This window comes from Mercenaria mercenaria, chromosome 19, assembly GCF_021730395.1.
Source record: "Mercenaria mercenaria strain notata chromosome 19, MADL_Memer_1, whole genome shotgun sequence".
NCBI classification, from domain to species: Eukaryota; Metazoa; Mollusca; class Bivalvia; order Venerida; family Veneridae; genus Mercenaria; species Mercenaria mercenaria.
Window position 1 is genome coordinate 21,930,315 of NC_069379.1, and position 25,659 is coordinate 21,955,973.

General features: G+C 35.0%; 2 protein-coding genes across 2 annotated transcripts in view; one reads left to right on the forward strand and one right to left on the reverse strand.

Moving 5' to 3' along the window:
- On the forward strand, window positions 1-8,950 carry LOC128551323 (uncharacterized). The gene is made up of 4 exons (XM_053532152.1): window positions 1-259; window positions 2,617-2,865; window positions 6,264-6,447; window positions 6,784-8,950. The coding sequence occupies exons 1-4, from the start codon at window positions 250-252 to the stop codon at window positions 6,935-6,937; spliced, it is 597 nt and encodes a 198-aa protein (XP_053388127.1). The 5' UTR covers window positions 1-249; the 3' UTR covers window positions 6,938-8,950.
- Window positions 8,871-25,659, reverse strand: part of LOC128551322 (uncharacterized) — a 24,056-nt gene continuing 7,267 nt past the window's right edge. Inside the window, exons 4-7 of the mRNA XM_053532151.1 lie at window positions 19,288-19,362; window positions 13,351-13,738; window positions 12,568-12,756; window positions 8,871-9,123 (exon numbers count right to left, since the gene is read on the reverse strand). Of these exons, the coding sequence (XP_053388126.1) occupies window positions 8,903-9,123; window positions 12,568-12,756; window positions 13,351-13,738; window positions 19,288-19,362 (873 nt within the window). The 3' untranslated portion in view covers window positions 8,871-8,902. The remainder of the gene's footprint in view (window positions 9,124-12,567; window positions 12,757-13,350; window positions 13,739-19,287; window positions 19,363-25,659) is intronic.

Sequence of the window (25,659 nt, forward strand, 5' to 3'; positions counted from 1 at the left end):
CTTTACTAATACGTGTTTCATTTGTTCCGGTGAAAATGTCCTTTTAAATATTTGTACATAGATTATTGTCATACACTGGTTGATGTAATGTGTTTATAGATTTATACACCATGTTTCAAGCTGCGACGTAATCAGTCATCTGTCACCAGACACTCGTGTAAAATACAAGTAAATACAACCCGTTTATGTTCACTGGATTTGAAATGGACTTAAAGCTTTCTTTCAAATATTTTGAGAACTGGAATATATATGGCTAACGGTAAGATATTGTTTGGTATGTTCGTAGACTCAAATTTTATGTCTATATTTTATGCGATAAGTGGTAACCATCATTTACAATAACTGTCGTTTACAATAACTACCATTTACGATAACAGTCATATAATCACCATCAGAATCATCGTTGTCATCATCAGCTCCGTCTACACTGAGTCTACCGCTACCATCACTATCATCTATCATCATCACATGAATTTCTTTGCTCACAACAAACATCAGTGTCAACACAAAACAATACTAGTATCATTATCAACAGCAGCAGCAACAGAAACATCTACGATGATACCACAAACGTCATCATCAACAGCATGAATATGATAAAGATTATATCACCATCACCACCACCGCAACAATCATTATTATTTCATCATCATCATCATCATCACCACCGTCATCACCAGAATAAACACCATCTTATACAGTTTTTATACTAAAATATCAGGTCCAAAGCACAGATAAACTTCGTGCATAAGTCACATATTTGTGAACAAAAAAAAAAACGACAGTTATTGTTTTTAAATGTTTAAAACTTTCAACAGGAGGGCAATAAACTAATATTATACATACATTGAAAAATGCAAATAGGATGTTTTATCATTTAGAAAGTTTGTTTTGGTTGAGGACTTGAAACCTTCATTTTTCTGCGTTTTATTGATAAATATAACGGGCGTATATATAGACCAATAAATCATTTCATTAAGCTGACAAGTGAGATAATCACATACGAAGATCAAACAGACGCTGATTATACAGTACAATTCAATTATTTTGGCGTAAGAATATGAAATAAAACTTTTTTGAAAAACACAAGTCTCGGAGATAGATAGATACATGCACTTCGTTTACTTTCTCAATGCAAATGCTTAAAGTTTATTCTTTATAGAAAGTGGAGGCCAACAATTTTTTCAACTAATCACTAAAAACCACGGGCGAGACAAACGTGATGTTCCATTTTAAACGTTCGCGCAAATTTCACGTTTTTATACAATGTCTCGGTGTCACTGAATAGACTTTGTATAACTTTATTATGTAAATTATCATGTACATGCATCAATATAACATAATCACATGAAATCACATTGAAAACATACAAGATGTGTAAGCAAGATGGCTATAAATATATCAATAGATGCACACTTCATACATATAAACAAGTCCCTATATTTGTCTTGATACAGGATACTATATGGACCTCAGTTATAGAATTCAAATCGAATTCACTTCGTTCTTTTGCAAGCTGTCGCGTCGCTTAGCAACCGACCATTGTTGTGCACCATATGGGCAAAAGATATAAATATTCCGCCATAATATTACTCATTATGGGCATGTACTTTAAGATATATATACTTTAACTGTTCTAAAAGGGAAAAAAAACCCCTAAAAATACATCATTCAGTTAATATTAACCGAGCACGTAAATAGTTTAGTTAAGTGGCTTGAGAATATTACATAGCAATAGTAATATTACTTTTGATATTCAAAACTACATATTGACCGAAACTCAAGGAATTTTTGTTCTTCCGGCCCGTCTCGACTCGTTAGTATTATGACAGGAAAATAACAAAACAAAAAAAAGCCAAAGCTTCAGAGTAAAATCCACTGAGTTTCCGTTACCTTGTTTCCTTACAGCCATTAGCTAGTTGGGACATGTCAATTGTCATTTACCTTATTGCCTATATTGCTTATAAATTTTGCTTCATCGGAAGTTCAGGCCTGCCATTTGCTAAATGCTGTTTCCCAGTTCCTGTTTGTCATTGTCCACAATGAATAGCATTTGGCAATAACAATGACCAAATTGCGATTGCATGATCGTTACATTTTAGTCTAGTTTGCTGATTGATTCTGATTGTCTTGACCAAAGATCTAGGTCACATAACCGTACCGTACTCATCCCGTAAAATAGATATAGACATTTTCTTCCAAACGCACCATTTCTAGCCAAAAATAAGATCAGGACATAAAAAAAACATGAAATGAACTAGAGAATAATCGGTTATGTCGTTTTTGTGTTAGAAATGCACATTACTTGGCAGAATGTCATAATAGCAAAAGCGAAACCGCATTTCGTGTACACGGAACAGTGTTCTAGAGAAGGAATAATTCTGCTCTGGTACCCAGCCCATGGTGGATAGGAACAGATACATGTCCCTCAAAACAAGTTGCATCTTCAGTTTAAAGGTAGCCCAATGAAACATACTTTTTTGCTACTTTTACCTACATTTTTATCATTTTTTAAATAAAATTACTTATAAGAAATAAATTTAAATCATATTACTTTAAACGGACGTTTACGTGTCTGTCGGCTGCATGTTCACTACTGTAGTATTTGTGTTTCAGTTTTGTGTCCTGAACTGGCAGAACCCCAGCCAGATATCATCACTGTGGACAACATGAACGCTATTTCTCTCAGCACCTATGCGCGTACGCCGGGGACACATGTCATTGTAACATGCCTGTCAAAGACAACTCACAAACTTATTGGTCAAAATCAAATCACGTGCCTAAAAAATGGCACATGGGATGCCAGTACTCCAAAATGTGAATTCATGAAACGCACGACTGTTGCTCCAACAACAACACCATCTGGTAAGATAAAGTATAGTTTTAATGAAAATGAAAAAAAAAACAAAATCAGAAATTTTAACTGACCAATCAGATACCTGTATTTTTGAGACCTGTCATATTCCACTTCCGGTAAACACATTCTCATACAATCGTTAGTTCGTCTTGGGGTTTTGACAACCTCTGATATCGTTGGATGAGAATGGGTAAAAAGGGTACTTTTACAATGAACATATAGTGTTCAATGGTACAATGTATAATGGTTCAGACTACAAAACATCAAAGGTTCATTTAAATATTGAATTGATAGAATAGATTTATTTCAAAAATTTAAATTTTAGACATTAAAGAGGGAGTCTATGATAAGGAACGAGTAGGAGGAATAGACAACCTGACTTATTTTCCACAAAGAAAACTGAAAACAGGCAGATATTTTTGGATGTTACTTTCAGCCTTGTGGTACAGTGTTAGAAATGGATATAATATTAACTTCTCTTGAATAAACTCATTGTCGTTCAGGCGTGTATTATTGTATTACTCGGATTGCGCCCACGTGATATGATACTCCATGGAAATACAGATTTTACTCAACTACAAATCACTATTTGTTTCTTAAGTATTTCCATATGAAATTAGTATGTTAGACATTATATGAATTAGAAACGCAGAGACCAATGTTGATGACCAGTCCCGGCATCTCTGTTTAATCCTAATCTGGGTATGAAGCACTATTCAGTGGAAGTGTGCTGTCCAACGTTTTGTTGGATCTGTCAGATTTGTAGTTAAACCTTTGTAAGATAAGACTTGTCTTTCGTTCTAATCTTTTCTATCAACTGTACTTGGAAAAATTAGCATGTAAATATAGGTATGTATCAGGTATGTTGGGAACAACTATGTTTAAACCAAAACTTTGTAAATATTTTATCCGCGACATCAACAACTGCCAGAACAAACTGAACATTTAGAGTTGTCTTAGAAATAGTGTAAGTCTAATTTTGAATGGAACGTTGACGAAATGATACGGAATTCTATATTGACGGAAAACCTTTGAATCTGCAAACTTTATATTATATTACAACATCTAATCAGCGTACACAGACTATAGTAAAAAGTATGAAGTGATTATTTGTGTATCTAAATGTCCATCATAGCAATATAAAATAAAGCAGTATATAGTTAGAATAGACACACGTTCTTCTGATTTGCTTAAGTTGGATTCCAATTACCTTTTTTCTAATACAGGTAATAGATAACTTCCCTAAATGAAACAGAGGTGGAGAACAACTGTTATATATCAGTTTGGCACGGGAAACATTCGATTTGCTCAGGGATCGAACTCGCTACGCCTCGATTCGTAGTTCAGCGGCTAACCTAGATTGTATATTTTATGAATCAGATAATCTTGACTTGGTTTTTAAATGTTTGTGTGGTTGCTATGACTCAAGACTACAAGACGCAGCTCACATCCAGATTAGCAGATGTTACCAGCAGTCGTGTAATTAAGATATTTTATGCGAGTTTTGCATCAAACAGCTGTTTGTATTTAATTTGTGCAGTACATATCCACTTATATGTTAAACTATTTTGACTGTCATAGAACTAAAATAAGGCGGTCTTTGTGGAAGTTCAGATGTTCCATGAGCTATAATTGTAGTTAAGTGGTTTGTGAATTGTAGTTGTGATTTGTCCGATAATAAGATTTGTTCATGTGTTAAAACAAGGACCTAACCCGACACCCTGTACACACACACGCGCGCGCGCGCGCGCACGCACGCTCTACCACGAGACTTACACAAACCGTTCCGTAAAACCCCTGCTTCTCAAGCAAAAAATTAAGTCTGTGCATCTTATTGAACGTCTTTGCTATAATTTCTACTATTTCAAAACTTATTTGGCTAGTTGATTAATAGTTCATATCAGATATCTTACCTTTAACATAGGCCAAAATACATAAAGAAAGTCAGCTCCTTTTACATACAGTTTTTATTGTGATTCCAGCATAAAACTGCTGTTCTTTCCACTTATAGACCACCCTAATAATACGGACAGGTCGCGCAAGGTGTGTATTTTGGGTCATTTTGCCTTAAAATCTAGCGTCCTGAAACCGAAGTTTTGCTCGTTTTATCTAAAAAAAATACAACCGAAATCGGCAGGCTGAAAATGTCGCATGATGAAGTGCTAAGAATATGCTACACTTTCCAGACATTTCTCAAAATTGTATTTTTATTTTATGATTTCTTTCGCATTTATAAAATTTAGCAAGTTTAACTCTATCCCCTGTCCCCCTATCGCGGTCTTCGCTGATGACTCAATAATTTGTTTACGACCATACTGTACATCAACTTCGAAAACAGCTCGATCAAAATTGAATGTCCCACCATTGTGTGAACATGAAATTGACTATAGTATCATGGTTAACTTGGTTGCGTAAGACAATCAGTCATAAATACACTCCATGGATTTTCATCAGTTTGTGTTCTTTTACAAAAAGTCCTTGCCAAATTAATTTGTATTCCTATCGGTTTGCGTAAAATAGATTGCTTTCAACTTTAAAGATTGATTTGTTTGATCAACAAATATTTCACACAAGGTTTTACAGTAGTCTACTTAAAATTTTGCTAGATAAATGTATAACTTTAAATTATTCGTGTAGAACCTGCAGTATTTTCAGTAGTGTAAAAGTACTTGAATGTTTCTGGCATGCTGCATTTTCATGTGCAGCCTCTAAGAATTCAGGGGCAGCCCTGGAAAATGCCATATACACTAAAGGCATAGTTTAATATTGTGTATTAGTTATGCATGCATATTTTTCAGGTGCAACTCTGGAGAATGTCATATACATTGTATACCAAAGGCATATTTTAGTATTGTGTAGTTATACACGCGTTTAGTTTAAGGCGCTGGAGAATGCCATATACACCAAAGGCATATTTTGATATGCTTTATTAGTTATACATCCCGATGATACATTTTCAGGCGCAGCCCTGCAGATAATGACATATACATAACTACATTTTGCATGTGTAGACCTTATGTATATTTTCAGATCCAACCTTGGAGGAAGCCATATACATTTGTGGAATAACTTTTTTGTTGTGCAAGGAAGGCGTAATATGGTTTTTTTTCATGTACGAAATTGTAAATGCTGTACATAATGTACCATGTATTTCGCATGCTAATTTATTTTCAGGTGCAAGCACTGAGAGAGATAACAAATGTTATCACAATTAAACACAACGTACGTTTATGCAACTATGGAAGATGCCATACAAATATCTTCATTACTCCATGTTGCACGCGTTAGCAACCATATAATCTGTCAGGCTGCGATGTGTATTATCAGGTATAGACACAGAAACAGCTTTACAAGAATCAACTGCATAATTATTATACTATGTTTCGTGTGTGCTCTCTGTTTTCAGGTGCCAACACAACTCCAAGTGTTATTCATACAACGTCTACATATTCCACCATACTGCCGTATCTGGTCGGCCTCATCATTCTTGCTGTCGTCTGCTTGATGCTCATCGCACTCCTGTGTTACTCATTTCATTTGTTTAATAAACAAAGACGAAAATCGCCTTTCAATGTCTTTGAAAGTACTAGGTAAGGAATTTTTTAAAAGTGTTTCTAAATGTTTGTAGATTTTTTTCAGCTAACAACTCTGCACTTAATCGATCGGAATAAGAAAACCCAGTGTAAAAGATCGATCATTCCTTATCATTTATATCTTACTTTTGGTATGTATAAAGTACATTTATTTGAAACTACTGAATGTGACAAACGTTACGCAGCGTAAAGTAGCTTAACAGCTCACCATACGGATTTCGGCAGTATAGAATTATATCAGTGGAATACCAACCACGTTTATTGTCCTTTATTTTATAAACTAGAGCCCAATTATTCCTGAATGAGACACACTTAATTCAATTTCCTTTTCAGATCGTCAACGCCTTCTTCAAGTTTGCAGACAGACTTATGGGTAGAAATGGCGAGTCCACGTCACTTCCGATGTCACGAACTCGCCCAATCACGTGACAGTATGGTGCAAGATTTACGATATACTCCGGTTGACACCGGATGGTCAGGTTATTGATGCACACAGTAATTTTAGAGACGCAGATTTCTGTGAAACACTTAGTGTTAAACAGTTTAGTGTTAAAACTTTAAAGATATAAAAAAGTTTTTTTGGTTCTGTTGCAGTAACAGGAACGAATCTATGGCAGTTGATGATAAATGGCGTTTGTACATGTGTATGAAAGTATTTGTGACACAGCAGTGAATTTGCATAATACTTCAACCTTGTCGGGTAATGCAGTGGTTTGTTGCTCACTAAACTGCACCTCATGACCTACGTCACACAAAGGCAGTTAAAATGTTTCTGGATGAAGTTTCTATTTACTTATTTCAACAGAACGTAAGAATGTGTGTGGATAAAATAATGTGGAATGTGTGTGGACATGATGCAAAATGTCCATTTTAATTAAATTAAAGCACTTTTAGTATAAGTAGATGGTATGTCGTCCGTCTAGTTTCTTTCGTTGTCAACATTTGACTTTAAACGACTTCGACTTTTCGTGAACCATTGAGTTGATCTTTACCTTTCATTACACGGATTCTCTGAAAATGTTTTTTCTTGCATCGAGCTTAGGCCGTCACAGGGTTGTCCAGTATTGTACTCTAAAAGTATCAGGTTTAGAGGCGAGATGTTTTACATAAAGCATTGGCAAGTGGTGGCCTTTACAGATTTCTTTTTACTTGAAGCGCACACCTTGGATCAATTTGGGCTTTTTCTAAACTTACATAACTTTCTAGAATAACATGCTTAGTGTCCCCTCGCTAAGTTTGTTTAAGCCAGTTTCTGGGACTGCCTTGTTTGTCGTCACCTGAGTAGAGTGGATAATACATTCAACATTCCACCCCACCTCCACCATCTTCCCCAATATGGAGAACTCGGACAAAATTTGGACAGGGTCAGTGTACGTAAAATTTACAAATCTTCTCCCCGAGTTCAAGGCCTAGACGTTTTACAATAACTAGCAGGCCTTGGTCACTTTCATATTTATTTATGTCTTGACAAATAATGGGGCCACCATGTTTTTACAAATTTTTACAAGAATTCATTCTCCAGAAATTTGAAGGAAATATAATTCTCTACATGTAACCGACATCCTTCATCATTTTCATGAGACTATTTACTTTGACTCTTCATAAGGGCATAGGTCAAGGTGTTCGGTTGTTTTGTCTGGATCATATCTATCGCACTACGGAAATGAAGCTTTTCTTATTTCATTTGTTATCTTTTGTTCAATGTGTCATGTCATGATTAGGTGAGCGCCACAGGGTCAACATGACCCTATTTTTGTTTAAATGCTAAACATAAAAAGGGTCTCTTCAACGCGAAACCATAGCAACTACATACATGTATAAATAAATCCATATACTATATCGCACTGGGCAGCTTGCTGTATATTAGCAAGTGAAATCACTGTTTATTTACATTACTGTAACTGACTTACTCTATTGTATCGACCAGGAAACAGTGAAATTGTTCACACTATTCATCACTATTTCATTGTCACTTGTAAACGCGTACACGTGCTTTGTGAGCCTAACTGTGATAACCCCAGGTGTTACAACCCCGCCATCTGGATCATCAGACGGTAATCATAATGGTTACATATTTTGTCGTTATATTATATGTCTTTTAGTGAACGTAAACTGTTACACTTTTTTATCATAACTATATAAGCGGACGGAAAACTGTAGATGTTACAGTAACACTCTAGCTTTATCCTGTCTGAATCACGTGTTTTCAGTACACTTTAAAGTGTAACATTTGCGGAAAGATTTGAAACAAACTGCCGATACGCTGAACATTACAATAACGACAAAAGTAGTACCTTACCGTCTGCTGATACAGATAGTAGTCTGTGTAACTGATGATGTTTTCAAATATACCACAATAGCAGAACAAAAGCAAATCCCCAATATCTAATATATCTGTAGTTATCTATGTAACCCTATGGCAAATTTTGTAATAAATTATTGTTTAATAAAATTATGAAATGTCAATGGTACAAATAAACTTTCTATATGCGAGACAGTCGATGAATTTCATTTCAAATCCGTTGGTGCCATCGAGGCCCATACACTTGCCGGTTGTATGTTGAAAATTGAGGCCCGACCAGTTGCCTAACTTCACACGGTCTCCACGTGGCCAGTAAAACGTGTTGTTTCCGTATTTTTCGTGTCCGCCAATATAAACATATTGATTTTTATCTGAAATACACAATTTATTGGTTTGAAAAGAACATGTCTTAAAAATAGAAAAATTGAAAAAAAAAGCTTTAAAATAATAAAACAGTTCAGTGGATTCTGTGAATTATTCCCTAAAACAATCACGGAAGCTAGCGGGCTGTAAAATATTTAAAAAAAAAAACCTTTACTGTGTTAAATAAGCAGTAAAAAGGTACCGAAATATAATACTTTTCAAACCTACTTCAAATAGATCTACATAGACATATATAAGACTGGTTAATTAGTTTTGATATTTACTGCCGTTGCTGTCTGTTTTGGTTTTTCAAACGTTACAGTATATCTGGGCTAATAATACATTATCACATGTTTGAAGTCGCGGGAGTGTAATAAAGCCATTAATTAAAAATAATAATACACTAGTGTAATAAAGCTTTGGCGTCGACGTCATTTATAGCATAGGAGACGTTGGTCAAACTGACTTGTGATAAAAAGAATATTACATTTGTGACTGTCCACATTGAATTTATTAACGTCGTTGAATAAAATTGATATAATGCTCACAGAACCTCGCATTTTATTATTTTATTCAACTCGTTTAATAAATTCAATATGAAAAGACACTCATGTAATATCCTCTATGTACATAACGGCTAGTGTTAATTACAGTATAAACTGGTTAGAGTTACAATGCATATTGGCTAGTGTTACAGTATAAATTGGCTAAAATGTAGTGTAACAGTATATTTGGCTAGTGTTACAAAATATATTGACTACTGCTACAGTATAAATTGCTGTGTCACAGTATATCTTGGCTAGTGTTGCAGTGTAAATTGCTAGTGTTACCACTGTGTATGTATTGCCTAGTGTTACAGTATATATTGGCTAGTGTTACGGTGTAAATTGATAGTGTTACAGTGTATGTATTGGCAAGTGTTACAGTATATAGTGGCTAGTGTTGCAGTGTAAATTGCTAGTGTTACAGTGTATGTATTGGCAAGTGTTACAGTATATAGTGGCCAGTGGTGCAGTGTAAATTGCTAGTGTTACAGTGTATGTATTGGCAAGTGTTACAGTATATAGTGGCCAGTTGTGCAGTGTAAATTGCTAGTGTTACAGTGTATGTATTGGCAAGTGTTACAGTATATAGTGGCCAGTGGTGCAGTGTAAATTGCTAGTGTTACAGTGTATGTATTGGCAAGTGTTACAGTATATAGTGGCCAGTGTTGCAGTGTAAATTGCTAGTGTTACAGTGTATGTATTGGCAAGTGTTACAGTATATAGTTGCCAGTTGTTGCAGTGTAAATTGTAGTGTTACATGTATTGTATTGGCAAGTTTACATGTATTCAGTGGCGTGGTGCAGTGTAATTGTAATGTTCAGTGTATGTTTTTGCAGAGATTACAGTATTAGCGTGCCGTTGTTGCAGTGTAAATTGTAGTGTTACAGTGTATGTTTGGCAATGTACAGTATATTTGGATGTGTTACGTTCAAAATTGCTATGTTACGTTATGTAATGGCAAGTGTTACAGTATATAGCGGCGGTGGTGCAGTGTATAATGCTAGTGTTACAGTGTATGTATTGGCAAGTGTCGTTATAGCGACAGAGTGCAGTGTAAATTGCTAGTGTTACAGTGTATGTATTGGCAAGTGTTCAGTATATAATTGGCTATGTCGTATGTGCAGTGTTAATTGGCTAGTGTTACAGTGTAATGGTATCGGCTAATATTACGGTATATTTTGGCTAGTCTTGCAGTGTAAATTGCTAGTGTTACTACTGTGTATGTATTGCCTATTGTTACAGTATATAGCGGCTAGTTTTGCAGTGTAAATTGCTAGAGTTACAGTGTATGTATTGGCTCATGTTACAGTATATATTGGATAGTGTTGCAGTGTAAATTGCTAGTGTTATAGTGTATGTGTTGGGAAGTGTTACAGTATATATTGGCTAGTGTTGCAGTATATATTGGCTAGTGTTGCAGTGTAAATTGCTACTGGTACAGTGTATGTATTGTCAAATGTTACAGTATATATTGGCTAATGTTGCAGTGTAAATTGCTAGTGTTACAGTGTATGTATTGTCAAATGTTACAGTATATATTGGCTAGTGTTGCAGTGTAAATTGCTAGTGTTACAGTGTATGTATTGGCAAGTGTTACAGTATATATTGGCTTGTGTTACAGTGTAAATTGCTAGTGTTACAGAGTATGTATTGGCAAGTGTTACAGTATATATTAGATAGTGTTACAGTGTATATTGCTAGTGTTGCAGTGTAAATTGCTACTGTTACAGTGTATGTATTGTCAAATGTGCAGTATATTTTGGCTAGTGTTGCAGTGTATATTGCTAGTGTTACAGTGTATGTATTGGCTAGTGTTACAGTATATATTGGCTAGTGTTACAGTTTTAATTGCTAGTGTTACAGAGTATGTATTGGCAAGTGTTACAGTATATATAAGCTAGTGTTACAGTGTATATTGCTAGTGTTGGAGTGTATGTATTGGCAAGTGTTACAGTATATATTGGCTAGTGTTGCAGTGTTTGTATTGGCAAGTGTTACAGTATATAGCGGCTAGTGTTGCAGTATAAATTGCTAGTGTTACAGTGTATGTATTGGCAAGTGTTACAGTATATATTGGCTAGTGTTACAGTGTAAATTGCTAGTGTTACAGAGTATGTATTGGGAAGTGTTACAGTATATATTAGCTAGTGTTACAGTGTATATTGCTAGTGTTGAAGTGTATGTATTGGCAAGTGTTACAGTATGTATTGGCTAGCGTTGCAGTGTATGTATTGGCAAATGTTACAGTATATATTGGCTAGTGTTGCAGTGTAAATTGCTAGTGTTACTGTGTATGTATTGTCAAATGTTACAGTATACATTGGCCAGTGTTGCAGTGTAAATTGCTAGTGTTACTACAGTGTACAGTGTATGTATTGTCAAATGTTACAGTATATATTGCATATTGTTACAGTATATATTGGCTAGTGTCATAGTGTAACTTGCTAGTGGTACTGTGTATGCATTGGCTAGTGTTACAGTATATATTGGCTAGTGTTGCAGTGTAAATTGCTAGAGTTACAGTGTATGTATTGGCTCATGTTACAGTATATATTGGCTAGTGTTGCAGTGTAAATTGCTAGTGTTATGGTATATGTATTGGCAAGTGTTACAGTACACATGTGACTAACTTTGAATAGGGTTCCTATCGGAGAAAGCGTTAGTGTAACACTGATTGACACCCCCATTATGTTTCTTACAACAATTACAGCCAGATTTGTACAACACTTATGCATACGCTTTCATACTGACTTGCATTACATCGTATAACAAATTAAAAAGGTGCTGTGTGACACTGTTGCCGGACTAGCTTGACTATCTGGCTAACCGATAATGGAGCTCAAGTTTTCACGACACTGACACCTACATTGTCAGTCTGACAAGCATACGATGGTATATTACACTCACAGTGGGGTTCATATTTTAGAAGCGACTGTATGACACTGAACTTCCCAGGGTCGTCCAGCACAGCTAATGTAGCACCATAGAATCCACACCAACGTTCGGCGATACTCCACTTCAGTTCCACAGGCTCCAACTTGAAACACAAGTGAATGTAGGGAATACTCGTGAAGTTATGGTGCGTACATCTTTCGGCTGAAATCACAACATGTATCGTAATGACAACATGTATCGTAATTAGCAGAGAATATGGATGGCATTTTACAGATTTTACAGAAAAGTGCTGAAGAGATCACCATAAAAGTGTTTTCTGTGCTCAGACGAACAGTATTCAGCATGTTTTCTTTCCGTCAGTGAAGATAAAGACAGAGAAAATTAAAACCAAAACAGGGTTAATAATGAAATGATTTCTTAAATTTTAGAAGTTTTAGACGATTATTTCTGAAAAAAAGGAAATAGGATATTACTCTGGCACGTCACCTTCATAGGTAAACAAAATGTACGAGTAGGGCAAAGTTTGTATGGTCTGTCGGAGAACAGCAACGATTGTGCCGATATTGTCATGGAATTATTATGAGTATTAGATGTCGAACCAACTTTAATTAACCATGTCTTACTGACAAACCTTCTCTCAATATAATATATAACATGAAGTGTCTGATCGCAATAGGCAGTGACGCAGGTAATATGTCGGAAAAAAAACAACTTTAAATACACTGACACTTTATCAAAAAGGTGTAACAACACTCACTGCTTATATGTCTGATGCTTGAATTTCTTTAAACTTACTTTCTAACATCATGTTTGTTTGTACAGTCGATGGCGGGTATGTCAAAACTTTTTTTGTAGTTGGTAAATGTGTTGTTACTGGTGTCGCCGAAAATCCGTCAGATGTTTTCGGAGGACCGGCAGTGGTTATTTGTATCGGTGTCGCTGAAAATACATCGGATGTGAGCTTGTTGCTAGTTGTAGTCTGTGTGGTTGTTGGGGCCTTTGTGGTCTGTGTGGTCACCGGTACGTTTTGAATTGACACGTCACAATGGTTGTTACAGAGATGATGACGACAGCACTTGTTACACGTTATAGACCGCCTCTCTAGCTCTGTTCTGTTTTCTAAGTGATTTTCGTCTGCTCTCTTTCCAATTAATGGGATGGATTGGCTCAATGCGTTACACAACTGTAGAGAATACATAACTGTATAAAATATATTCCTGTACAGAATAAACGACTGTATAGATACACAACTGTACAGAATACACGACTAAATAGAATACACAACTGTAAATAATACCTGACTGTACAGAATACACAACTGTACAGAATACACAGCTGTATGTAATACACAACTGTATAGGATAAACGACTGTATATGATACATAATTGTACAGAATACACAGCTGTATAGAATACACAACTGTATAGAATACACAACTGTATATTATACACAGCTGTATAGAATACACAACTGTATAGAAGACACAACAGTATATAATACAAAATTGTATAGAATACACAACTGTATAGAATACACAGCTGTATAGAATACACAACTGTATATAATACACAACTGTATAGAATACACAACTGTATAGAAGACACAACTGTATAGAATACACAACTGTATAGAATACACAAATGTATATAATACACAACTGTATAGAATACACAACTGTATATAATATACAACTGTATAGAATAAACGACTGTATATGATACTTAACTGTAGAGAATACACAACTGTATAGAATTCGCAACTATAAAGAATAGACAACTGTACTGAATGCACATTTATATAGAATACACAGCTGTACAAAATACACAGCTGTATCGAATACAAAACTGTAATGAATACACAACTGTACAGAATATATAACTTTATAGAATACACAACTGTACAGAATACAAATCTGTAATGCACAAATGTATAGAATACAAAAATGTATAGAGCATACATCTATACAGAATACAGAGCTGTATAATATACACAACTGCATAGAATAAACAACTGTATAAAATACACAACTCTACAGAATAAACAACTGCATAGAGTACACAAATGTACAGAATACACAACTGTATAGAATGCACAGCCGTACAGAGCACACAACCATATAGAATACACAACTGTACAGAATACATATATGTAAAGAATACACTACTGTACAGAATACATATCTGTAAAGAATACACAACTGTACAGAATACATAACTGTATATAACCCACAAATGTAAAGAATACAAAACTGTATAGAGCATACATCTTTACAGAATACAGAGCTTTATAATATACACAACTGCATAGAATAAACAACTGTATAAAATACACAACTCTATAGAATAAACAACTGCATAGAGTACACAAATGTACAGAATACACAACTGTATAGAATACACAACCGTACACAGCACACAACTGTAAAGAATACACAACTGTACAGAATACATATCTGTAAAGAATACACTACTGTTCAGAATACATAACTGTATATTACCCACAAATGTAAAGAATACAAAAATGTATAGAGCATACATCTTTACATAATACATATCTGTATAGAATACACAACTGTACAGAATACATAACTGTATATAACCCACAAATGTAAAGAATACAAAAATGTATAGAGCATACATCTTTACAGAATAAAGAGCTGTATAATATACACAACTGCAGAGAATAAACAACTGCATAGAATACACAAATGTACAGAACACACAACTGTATATAAGATACAACTATACAGAGCACACAACCGTACAGAATACACAACTGTACAGAACACACATCTGTATAGAATAAATAACTGTACAGAACATACAACTGTATAGAATACACAACTGTAGAGAATACACAACTGAATAGAATACAAAACTGTACAGAATACACAACTGAATAGAATACAAATCTGTATGAATACACAACTGTATAGAATACGCAACTTCACAGATGCACAACTGTATAGAATAAATGACTTTACAGAACACACAGCTGAAAAGAACACACAACTGTATATATAACTATATGATCAAAATAAAGTAAGTAGGGTTACTAGTTGATGACAGTAATATGGAAATGGAGGTTTGCTCGCTATCTGTTTAACTACGTTTAAGAATTACGAACAGAGGTCTCCTTAATGTAATGATAAACGCAGATTTTTGGTTGCGGGTTTCTCCCGCTACCAAAGTTACAAGTGTATTTCTGACCATCATATATCTTTATTTTATTCCGAATCACATCCAAAGGATGTTCATGTGCTACACAAAATATTCCCATTCATGAACAATGCGGATGAATTATCAATGAACAAGCAGTTCTTATTCAACCCATATCCACTCACACTGACCATTTAGATTATATAAGATCTATCAATGATAAGGTATTCCAACCCATGGTTACATCACAAACTAGGTCAGGCAGAGTTCATCTTAGATATGAGGCATATTAAATTTGAATTTGTTTCTCATTCATGTATATTCATAGACTGGCATATAAACAGAAAATAAATCAACCAAAAACCCGCAACCATCAGACATTTCAAGGCTTTGATTTAAAGCTGTCTATGAGGTATGCCAGGTACAATTCAACCTGTATTAGCGGTTACATGCGCGACGTATGTCAGGTGCATTTCAATTTGTATTAGCGGTTACCTGCATGAGGTATGTCAGGTACATTTCAACTTGTATTAGCGGTTACCTGCGTGAGGTATGTCAGGTACATTTCAATCTGTATTAGTGGTTACATGCCTGAGGTATGTCAGGTGCATTTCAACTTGTATTAGCGGTTACCTGCGTGAGGTATGTCAGGTGCATTTCAACTTGTATTAGCGGTTACATGCGTGAGGTATGTCAGGTACATTTCAGCTTGTATTAGCGGTTACCTGCGTGAGGTATGTCAGGTGCATTTCAACTTGTATAAGCGGTTACATGTGTGAGGTATGTCAGGAACATTTCAACCTGTTTTAGCGGTTACATGCGTGACGTATGTCAGGTGCATTTCAACTTGTATCAGCGGTTACGTGCGTGACGTATGTAAGGTACATTTCAACCTGTATTAGCGGTTACGTGCGTGACGTATGTCAGGTACATTTCAACCTGTATTAGCGGTTACATGCGTGACGTATGTCAGGTGCATTTCAACTTGTATTAGCGGTTACATGCGTGAGGTATGTCAGGTACATTTCAATCTGTATTAGTGGTTACATGTGTGAGGTATGTCAGGTACATTCAACCTGTATTAGCGGTTACATGCATAAGTTATTTCAGGTACATTTCAACCTGTGTTAGCGGTTACATGCATGAGATATGTCAGGTACATTTCAACCTGTATTAGCGGTTACATGCGTGAGGTATCTCAGGTGCATTTCAACCTGTATTAGCGGTTACATGCATGAGTTATGTCACGTACATTTTAACCTGTGTTAGCGGTTACATGCCTGAGTTATGTCACGTACATTTTAACCTGTGTTAGCGGTTACATGCGTGACGTATGTCAGGTGCATTTCAACTTGTATTAGCGGTTACATGCGTGAGGTATGTCAGGTACATTTCAATCTGTATTAGTGGTTACATGTGTGAGGTATGTCAGGTACATTCAACTTGTATTAGCGGTTACATGCATGAGTTATTTCAGGTACAAATCAACCTGTGTTAGCGGTTACCTGCATGAGATAAATGTATGTCAGGTACATTTCAACCTGTATTAGCGGTTACATGCATGAGGTATCTCAGGTGCATTTCAACCTGTATTAGCGGTTACATGCACGAGTTATGTCACGTACTTTTCAACCTGTATTAGCGGTTACATGCGTGAGTTATGTCACGTACATTTTAACCTGTGTTAGCGGTTACCTGCACGAGTTATGTCACGTACATTTTAACCTGTGTTAGCGGTTACATGCATTAGGTATGACGTATTCGTTTCAACTTTACTTAGTGTTTACCTGCATCAAGTGTGCCAGGTACAGTTTAACCTATATTAGCATACACAAGTACGTGTATGTCAGGTTAATTCAACCAGTTTTAGAGGTTACCTGCGTTCAGTTCAACCTGTATGAGCGGTCACCTGCATCAGGTATTTCATGATCAGTTCAACCTGTATTCGTGGTTACCAGCATCAAGTACGTGTATGTCAGGTTAATTCAACCAGTATTAGAGGTTACCTGCGTTCAGTTCAACCTGTATAAGCGGTTACCTGCATCAGGTATTTCATGTTCAGTTCAATCTGTATAAGCGGTTACCTGCAGTTCAGTTCAACATGTATAAGCGGTTACCTGCATCAGTTCAACATGTATAAGCGGTTACCTGCATCAGGTATATCATGTTCAGTTCAATCTGTATAAGCGGTTACCTGCAGTTCAGTTCAACATGTATAAGCGGTTACCTGCATCAGTTCAACATGTATAAGCGGTTACCTGCATCAGGTATATCATGTTCAGTTCAACCTGTATAAGCGCTTGCCTGCACCAGGTATATCATGTTCAGTGCAACATATATAAGCGGTTACCTGCACCAGGTATATCATGTTCAGTTCAACCTGTATAAGCGGTTACCTGCATCAGGTATATCATGTTCAGTTCAACCTGTATAAGCGGTTACCTGCATCAGGTATATCATGTTCAGTTCAACCTGTATAAACGGTTACCTGCATCAGGTATATCATGTTCAGTTCAACCTGAATAAGCGGTTACCTGCATCAGGTATATCATGTTCAGTTCAACATATATAAGCGGTTACCTGCATCAGGTATATCATGTTCAGTTCAACCTGTATAAGCGGTTACCTGCATCAGGTATATCATGTTCAGTTCAACCTGTATAAGCGGTTACCTGCATCAGGTATATCATGTTCAGTTCAACCTGTATAAGCGGTTACCTGCATCAGGTATATCATGTTCAGTTTAACCTGTATAAACGGTTACCTGCATCAGGTATATCATGTTCAGTTCAACCTGTATAAGCGGTTACCTACATCAGGTATATCATGTTCAGTTCAACCTGTATATGCGGTTACCTGCATCAGGTATATCATGTTCAGTTCAACCTTTACCTGCATCAGGTACATCATGTTCAGTTCAACCTGTATATGCGGTTACCTGCATCAGGTACATCAAGTTCAGTTCAACCTGTATAAGCGGTTACCTGCATCACGTACATCATGTTCAGTTCAACCTGTATAAGCGGTTACCTGCATCAGGTACATCATGTTCAGTTCAACCTGTATAAGCGGTTACCTGCATCAGGTACATCATGTTCAGTTCAACCTGTATAAGCGGTTACCTGCATCAGGTACATCATGTTCAGTTCAACCTGTATAAACGGTTACCTGCATCAGGTACATCATGTTCAGTTCAATCTGTATAAGCGGTTACCTGCATCAGGTACATCATGTTCAGTTCAACCTGTATAAGCGGTTACCTGCATCAGGTACATCATGTTCAGTTCAACCTGTATAAGCGGTTACCTACATCAGGTTTATCATGTTCAGTTCAACCTGTCTCTGCAATTACGTTCATTCAAAAGCCCCTTGCCTTAAGTAGGTAATCATAAGTGGCATTTAGTTGTTTTAATTTTCACCTTGCTTTAGCAGCTACGCCATCTGTTTTCAGCAGCCACTTTTTCTCCCTGTATGTTCATTTTGAGAAATCCTTTCGCTGTTAAGCAAAGAAATGTGGGTAGCTATACAGTTTTGAAACAATGTTCAGACGTATAGTATGCTTTTATAACATACCCAGTCCTGTTCGCATGAAGATAGATACAATGTTTGACCATCGGTATCGTGTCCGGTCACCTGGAGCATACACCCCTGTAAAACAATAAAAACATACGGATCTAATGAAACATCCAAAACATACATATACTAACATGTAAATAAAAACATCAGGATGGCCAGACTTCCAAAAAACACTATGAATAGCAGTATCAAAAATCTGATAGAGTTTTGCAATAACATATACATTTTCTACGTGTGTAATTAAGCCCGGACTGTAGCAAATAGCTAACTTGGGTAGCATGAAGTAATTTCTTTTTTAAATGGACTGTTCGTTTGATAACGTAACCCGTTTTTATTAATACATTTCGTATCTATTTGTATCGTTATATTACATATTTTCGTATATTACATGACTCTTATATAAATCGACTGTCCATAGATTGTGCTAAATTACCGGTCTGTATTCAGCACACATTTACTAGATGCAAATCAATAAGTTTATAATGTAACGGAAGATCTTTATCAATGGTGTCATATTCAAACATTTCAAAATTTCAAATTATTCAATAGAAAAATGCTAATACAATTTCTGACAATTAGAATACAATATGTCTTATACGTAAATCTTCCCTTGGTCAGTGTATGGTTATACGGTAAAATAACACTGTCTTGAGTGGGCAACAAGGGCCAGAAAATCAAATTCGAAAACTATCCTAGGAAACTTAAATTGTATGGACAGTATTAACAGGTAAGTGAACTCAATTAAGTGTAAATGAATTTCACAACAGTCCGGTACTTGGAGCACCTTTAAGGATACTGAAAACTATAGGTATCGGAGCATGAGTATAGACGTTTTAGCTCCACTAGAATAGGGGTGGGAGATGGGGGGATGGGCTTTATTCTACTCGCCCCGGCGTCGGCGTGAGCTTTCTTGGTTAAAGTTTTTCGGCAATCTTAGTTTTTTCTGTCATATCTTTGTTACTATTGCTTATCTTACTGTAACTTCACATAAACATTGTCCAGCATACAAACAAATATGTGCAGGGGCTGGGCCTATTAGACCCAAGGTCAAGGTCACCAAGGTGATATGTTTAGGTTATTTTTAAGGTTAAAGTTTTTCGGCAACCTTTGTTTTTCTGTCATAACTTTGTTACTATTGCTTATATCTTAATGTAAGTTCACATAAATATTGCCCAGTATACAAACAAAATATGTGCAGGGACTTGGCTCATTATACCCAAGGTCAAGGTCACCAAGGTGTTATATTTAAGTTATTTTTAAGGTTAAAGTTTTTCGGCAACGTTTGTTTTTCAGTCATATCTTTGTTACTATTGTTTATATCCTACTGTAAGTTCATATAAACATTGTCCAGCATATAAACTAAGTATGTGCAGGGACTGGGCCCATTATACCTATAGTCAAGGTCACCGTGGTGTTATACTTAGGTCATTTTTAAGGTTAAAGTTTTACTGCAACCTTTTTCTGTCATATCTTTGTTACTGTTGCTTATATCTTACTGTAAGTTCATATAAACATTGTCCAGCATACAAACAAAGTATATGCAGGGGCTGGGCCCATTATACCCAAGGTAAAGGTCACAAAGTTGTTATACTTGGAATTATTTTCATGTTAATTGTTTTCGAAAGCTTTGTTTATAGACATATCTGTGGTGCTTTTAAAGATAATAACTTGAAATTAAAAAAAAAATCTTTATAATCATCATCTGCATGTGTGGTTACAATCCGCATAACTCTAATTGTATTTTTGACAGAATTATGTCCCTTTCATACTTACTTTTTTTGGCAATCTTCGCTTTCTAGATATAACTTTACTACAATATAAGATCAAGACTTGAAACTTAAAATGTATAATAATAACTTTATTTTCTGAAGGTTACATACTAAGTGTACAAATACAAATACTATATACAACTTATTTCCAGTATGGCCTTCAATTAATATACATTCACACAAATACACAATCATACAGTCAACTTATAATTAAACATTTATAAAAAAATACACATATCAGAATTAATTTTCTTCGACAAACACGTCTCAAATTAAAGAAGTCTTAAATAAACATAATATAACAATAACTATGTTTTAAAAGAATTACCATGCGTCACAAAGATTATTCATGACAATTAAGATGTACAGAAAAAGAAAGTCAGTCCCATAAAATAATGAACATGTTCCAGATTTGAATAATAAGATAATACAATTATTATCATCATCTGCATGTGTGGTAACACTCCCCATAACTCTAATTTGTATTTTTGACCAAACTATGCCCCTTTCATATTTTTTTTTGACAAATTTCATTTTCTGGGCATAACTTTGGTACTATATAAGATAATGGCTTGAAACTCAAAAAATATCTTTACCATCATCATCTGCATATGTGTGGTAACAATTCTAATAACTCTTATTTCTGTTCTTAACAGAATTATGCCCTTTGGTGTATCTTCCTTTTAAAGTAGTCTCTTATTGAGACATATATTCATTTTACTATTAAATCGCCGACTAGTCTAGCGCGCTGTCTTACGGACAGCTCTTGTTATGAAAATATTTAGCTATATATAGGGTTTGCTACACAGAGAAGTATGTAGAGATGTTAAGCTATAGAGGATGTTACACAGAGAAGATTTTATATATAAAAGTATGTGGAGAGGTTGTTATATAAATGTTTAGCTATAGAGGCTGTTATACAGAAGTTGTAATACAGAGAAGTATGTAGAGAGGTTGTTAAATAAATGTTTAGCTATAGAGGCTGTTATACAGAGGTTGTTATATAGAGCAGTATGTAGAGAGGTTGTTATATAAATGTTTAGCTATAGAGGCTGTTATACAGAGGCTGTTATATAGAGAAGTATGTGGAGAGGTTGTTATATAACTGTTTAGTTATAGAGGCTGTTATACAGAGGCTGTTATACAGAGAAGTATGTAGAGAGGTTGTTATATAAATGTTTAGCTATAGAGACTGTTATACAGAGGTTGTTATACAGAGAAGTATGTAGAGAGGTTGTTATATAAATGTTTAGCTATAGAGGCTGTTATACAGAGGTTGTTATACAGAGAAGTATGTAGAGAGGTTGTTATATAAATGTTTAGCTATAGAGGCTGTTATACAGAGGTTGTTATATAGAGAAGTATGTAGAGAGGTTGTTAAATAAATGTTTAGCTATAGAGACTGTTATACAGAGGCTGTTATACAGAGAAGTATGTAGAGAGGTTGTTATATAAATGTTTAGCTATAGAGGCTGTTATACAGAGGTTGTTATACAGAGAAGTATGTAGAGAGGTTGTTAAATAAATGTTTAGCTATAGAGGCTGTTATACAGAGGTTGTTATATAGAGAAGTATGTAGAGAGGTTGTTAAATAAATGTTTAGCTATAGAGACTGTTATACAGAGGTTGTTATATAGAGAAGTATGTAGAGAGGTTGTTATATAAATGTTTAGCTATAAGGGCTGTTATACAGAGGTTGTTATATAGAGAAGTATGTGGAGAGGTTGTTATATAACTGTTTTGCTATAGAGGCTGTTATACAGAGGTTGTTATATAGAGAAGTATGTAGAGAGGTTGTTGTATAAATGTTTAGCTATAGAGGCTGTTATACAGAGGTTGTTATATAGAGAAGTATGTAGAGAGGTTGTTAAATAAATGTTTAGCTATAGAGGCTGTTATACAGAGGTTGTTATATAGAGAAGTATGTGGAGAGGCTGTTATATAAATGTTTTGCTATAGAGGCTGTTATACAGAGGTTGTTATAAAGAGAAGTATGTAGAGAGGTTGTTAAATAAATGTTTAGCTATAGAGGCTGTTATACTGAGAAATTGTTATATAGAGAAGTATGTTGAGAGGTTGTTATGTAAATGTTTAGCTATAGAGGCTGTTATACAGAGGTTGTTATATAGAGAAGTATGTAGAGAGGTTGTTGTATAAATGTTTAGCTATAGAGACTGTTATACAGAGGTTGTTATATAGAGAAGTATGTAGAGAGGTTGTTAAATAAATGTTTAGCTATAGAGGCTGTTATACTGAGAAATTGTTATATAGAGAAGTATGTTGAGAGGTTGTTATGTAAATGTTTAGCTATAGAGGCTGTTATACAGAGGTTGTTATATAGAGAAGTATGTGGAGAGGTTGTTAAATAAATGTTTAGCTATAGAGGCTGTTATACAGAGGTTGTTATATAGAGAAGTATGTAGAGAGGTTGTTAAATAAATGTTTAGCTATAGAGGCTGTTATACATAGGTTGTTATATAGAGAAGTATGTAGAGAGGTTGTTATATAAATGTTTAGCTATAAGGGCTGTTATACATAGGTTGTTATATAGAGAAGTATGTAGAGAGGTTGTTAAATAAATGTTTAGCTATAGAGGCTGTTATACTGAGAAATTGTTACATAGAGAAGTATGTTGAGAGGTTGTTATGTAAATGTTTAGCTATAGAGGCTGTTATACAGAGGTTGTTATATAGAGAAGTATGTGGAGAGGTTGTTATATAACTGTTTAGCTATAGAGGCTGTTATACAGAGGTTGTTATATAGAGAAGTATGTTGAGAGGTTGTTAAATAAATGTTTAGCTATAGAGGCTGTTATACAGAGGTTGTTATATAGAGAAGTATGTAGAGAGGTTGTTAAATAAATGTTTAGCTATAGAGGCTGTTATACATAGGTTGTTATATAGAGAAGTATGTAGAGAGGTTGTTATATAAATGTTTAGCTATAGAGGCTGTTATACATAGGTTGTTATATAGAGAAGTATGAAGAGAGGTTGTTATATAAATGTTTAGCTATAGAGGCTGTTATACATAGGTTGTTATATAGAGAAGTATGTAGAGAGGTTGTTATATAAATGTTTAGCTATAGAGGCTGTTATACATAGGTTGTTATATAGAGAAGTATGTAGAGAGGTTGTAAAATAAATGTTTAGCTATAGAGGCTGTTATACAGAGAAATTGTTATATAGAGAAGTATGTTGAGAGGTTGTTATATAAATGTTTAGCTATAGAGACTGTTATACATAGGTTGTTATATAGAGAAGTATGTGAAGAGGTTGTTAAATAAATGTTTAGCTATAGAGGCTGTTATACATAGGTTGTTATATAGAGAAGTATGTAGAGAGGTTGTTATATAAATGTTTAGCTATAGAGGCTGGAGTCTGTTATACAGAGGTTGTTATACAGAGAAGTATGTAGAGAGGTTGTTATATAAATGTTTAGCTATAGAGGCTGTTATATATAGGTTGTTATAAAGAGAAGTATGTGGAGAGGTTGTTATATAAATCTTTAGCTATAGAGACTGTTATACAGAGGTTGTTATACAGGGAAGTATGTAGAGAGGTTGTTATATAAATGTTTAGGTTGTTATATAAATGTTTAGCTATAGAGACTGTTATACAGAGGCTGTTATACAGAGAAGTATGTAGAGAGGTTGTTATATAAATGTTTAGCTATAGAGACTGTTATACAGAGGTTGTTATACAGAGAAGTATGTAGAGAGGTTGTTATATAAATGTTTAGCTATAGAGGCTGTTACACAGAGGCTGTTATACAGAGAAGTATGTAGAGAGGTTGTTATATAAATGTTTAGCTATAGAGGCTGTTATACATAGGTTCTTATATAGAGAAGTATGTGGAGAGGTTGTTATATAAATGTTTAGCTATAGAGGCTGTTATACAGAGGTTGTTATACAGAGTAGTATGTGGTAAGGTTGTTATATAAATGTTTAGCTATAGAGGCTGTTATACAGAGGTTGTTATACAGAGTAGTATGTGGTAAGGTTGTTGTATAAATGTTTAGCTATAGAGGATGTTATACATAGGTTGTTATATAGAGAAGTATGTGGAGAGGTTGTTGTATAAATGTTTAGCTATAGAGGCTGTTATACATAGGTTGTTATGTAGAGAAGTATGTGGAGAGGTTGTTATATAACTGTTTAGCTATAGAGGCTGTTATACATAGGTTGTTATATAGAGAAGTATGTGGAAAGGTTGTTATATAACTGTTTAGCTATAGAGGCTGTTATACAGAGGCTGTTATATAGAGAAGTATGTGGAGAGGTTGTTATATAAATGTTTAGCTATAGAGGCTGTTATACAGAGGCTGTTATATAGAGAAGTATGTGGAGAGGTTGTTATATAAATGTTTAGCTATAGAGACTGTTATACAGAGGTCGTTATATAGAGAAGTATGTGGAGAGGTTGTTATATAACTGTTTAGCTATAGAGGCTGTTATACAGAGAAATTGCTATATAGAGAAGTATGTGGAGAGGTTGTTATATAAATGTTTAGCTATAGAGGCTGTTATACATAGGTTGTTATATAGAGAAGTATGTGGAGAGGTTGTTATATAACTGTTTAGCTATAGAGGCTGTTATACAG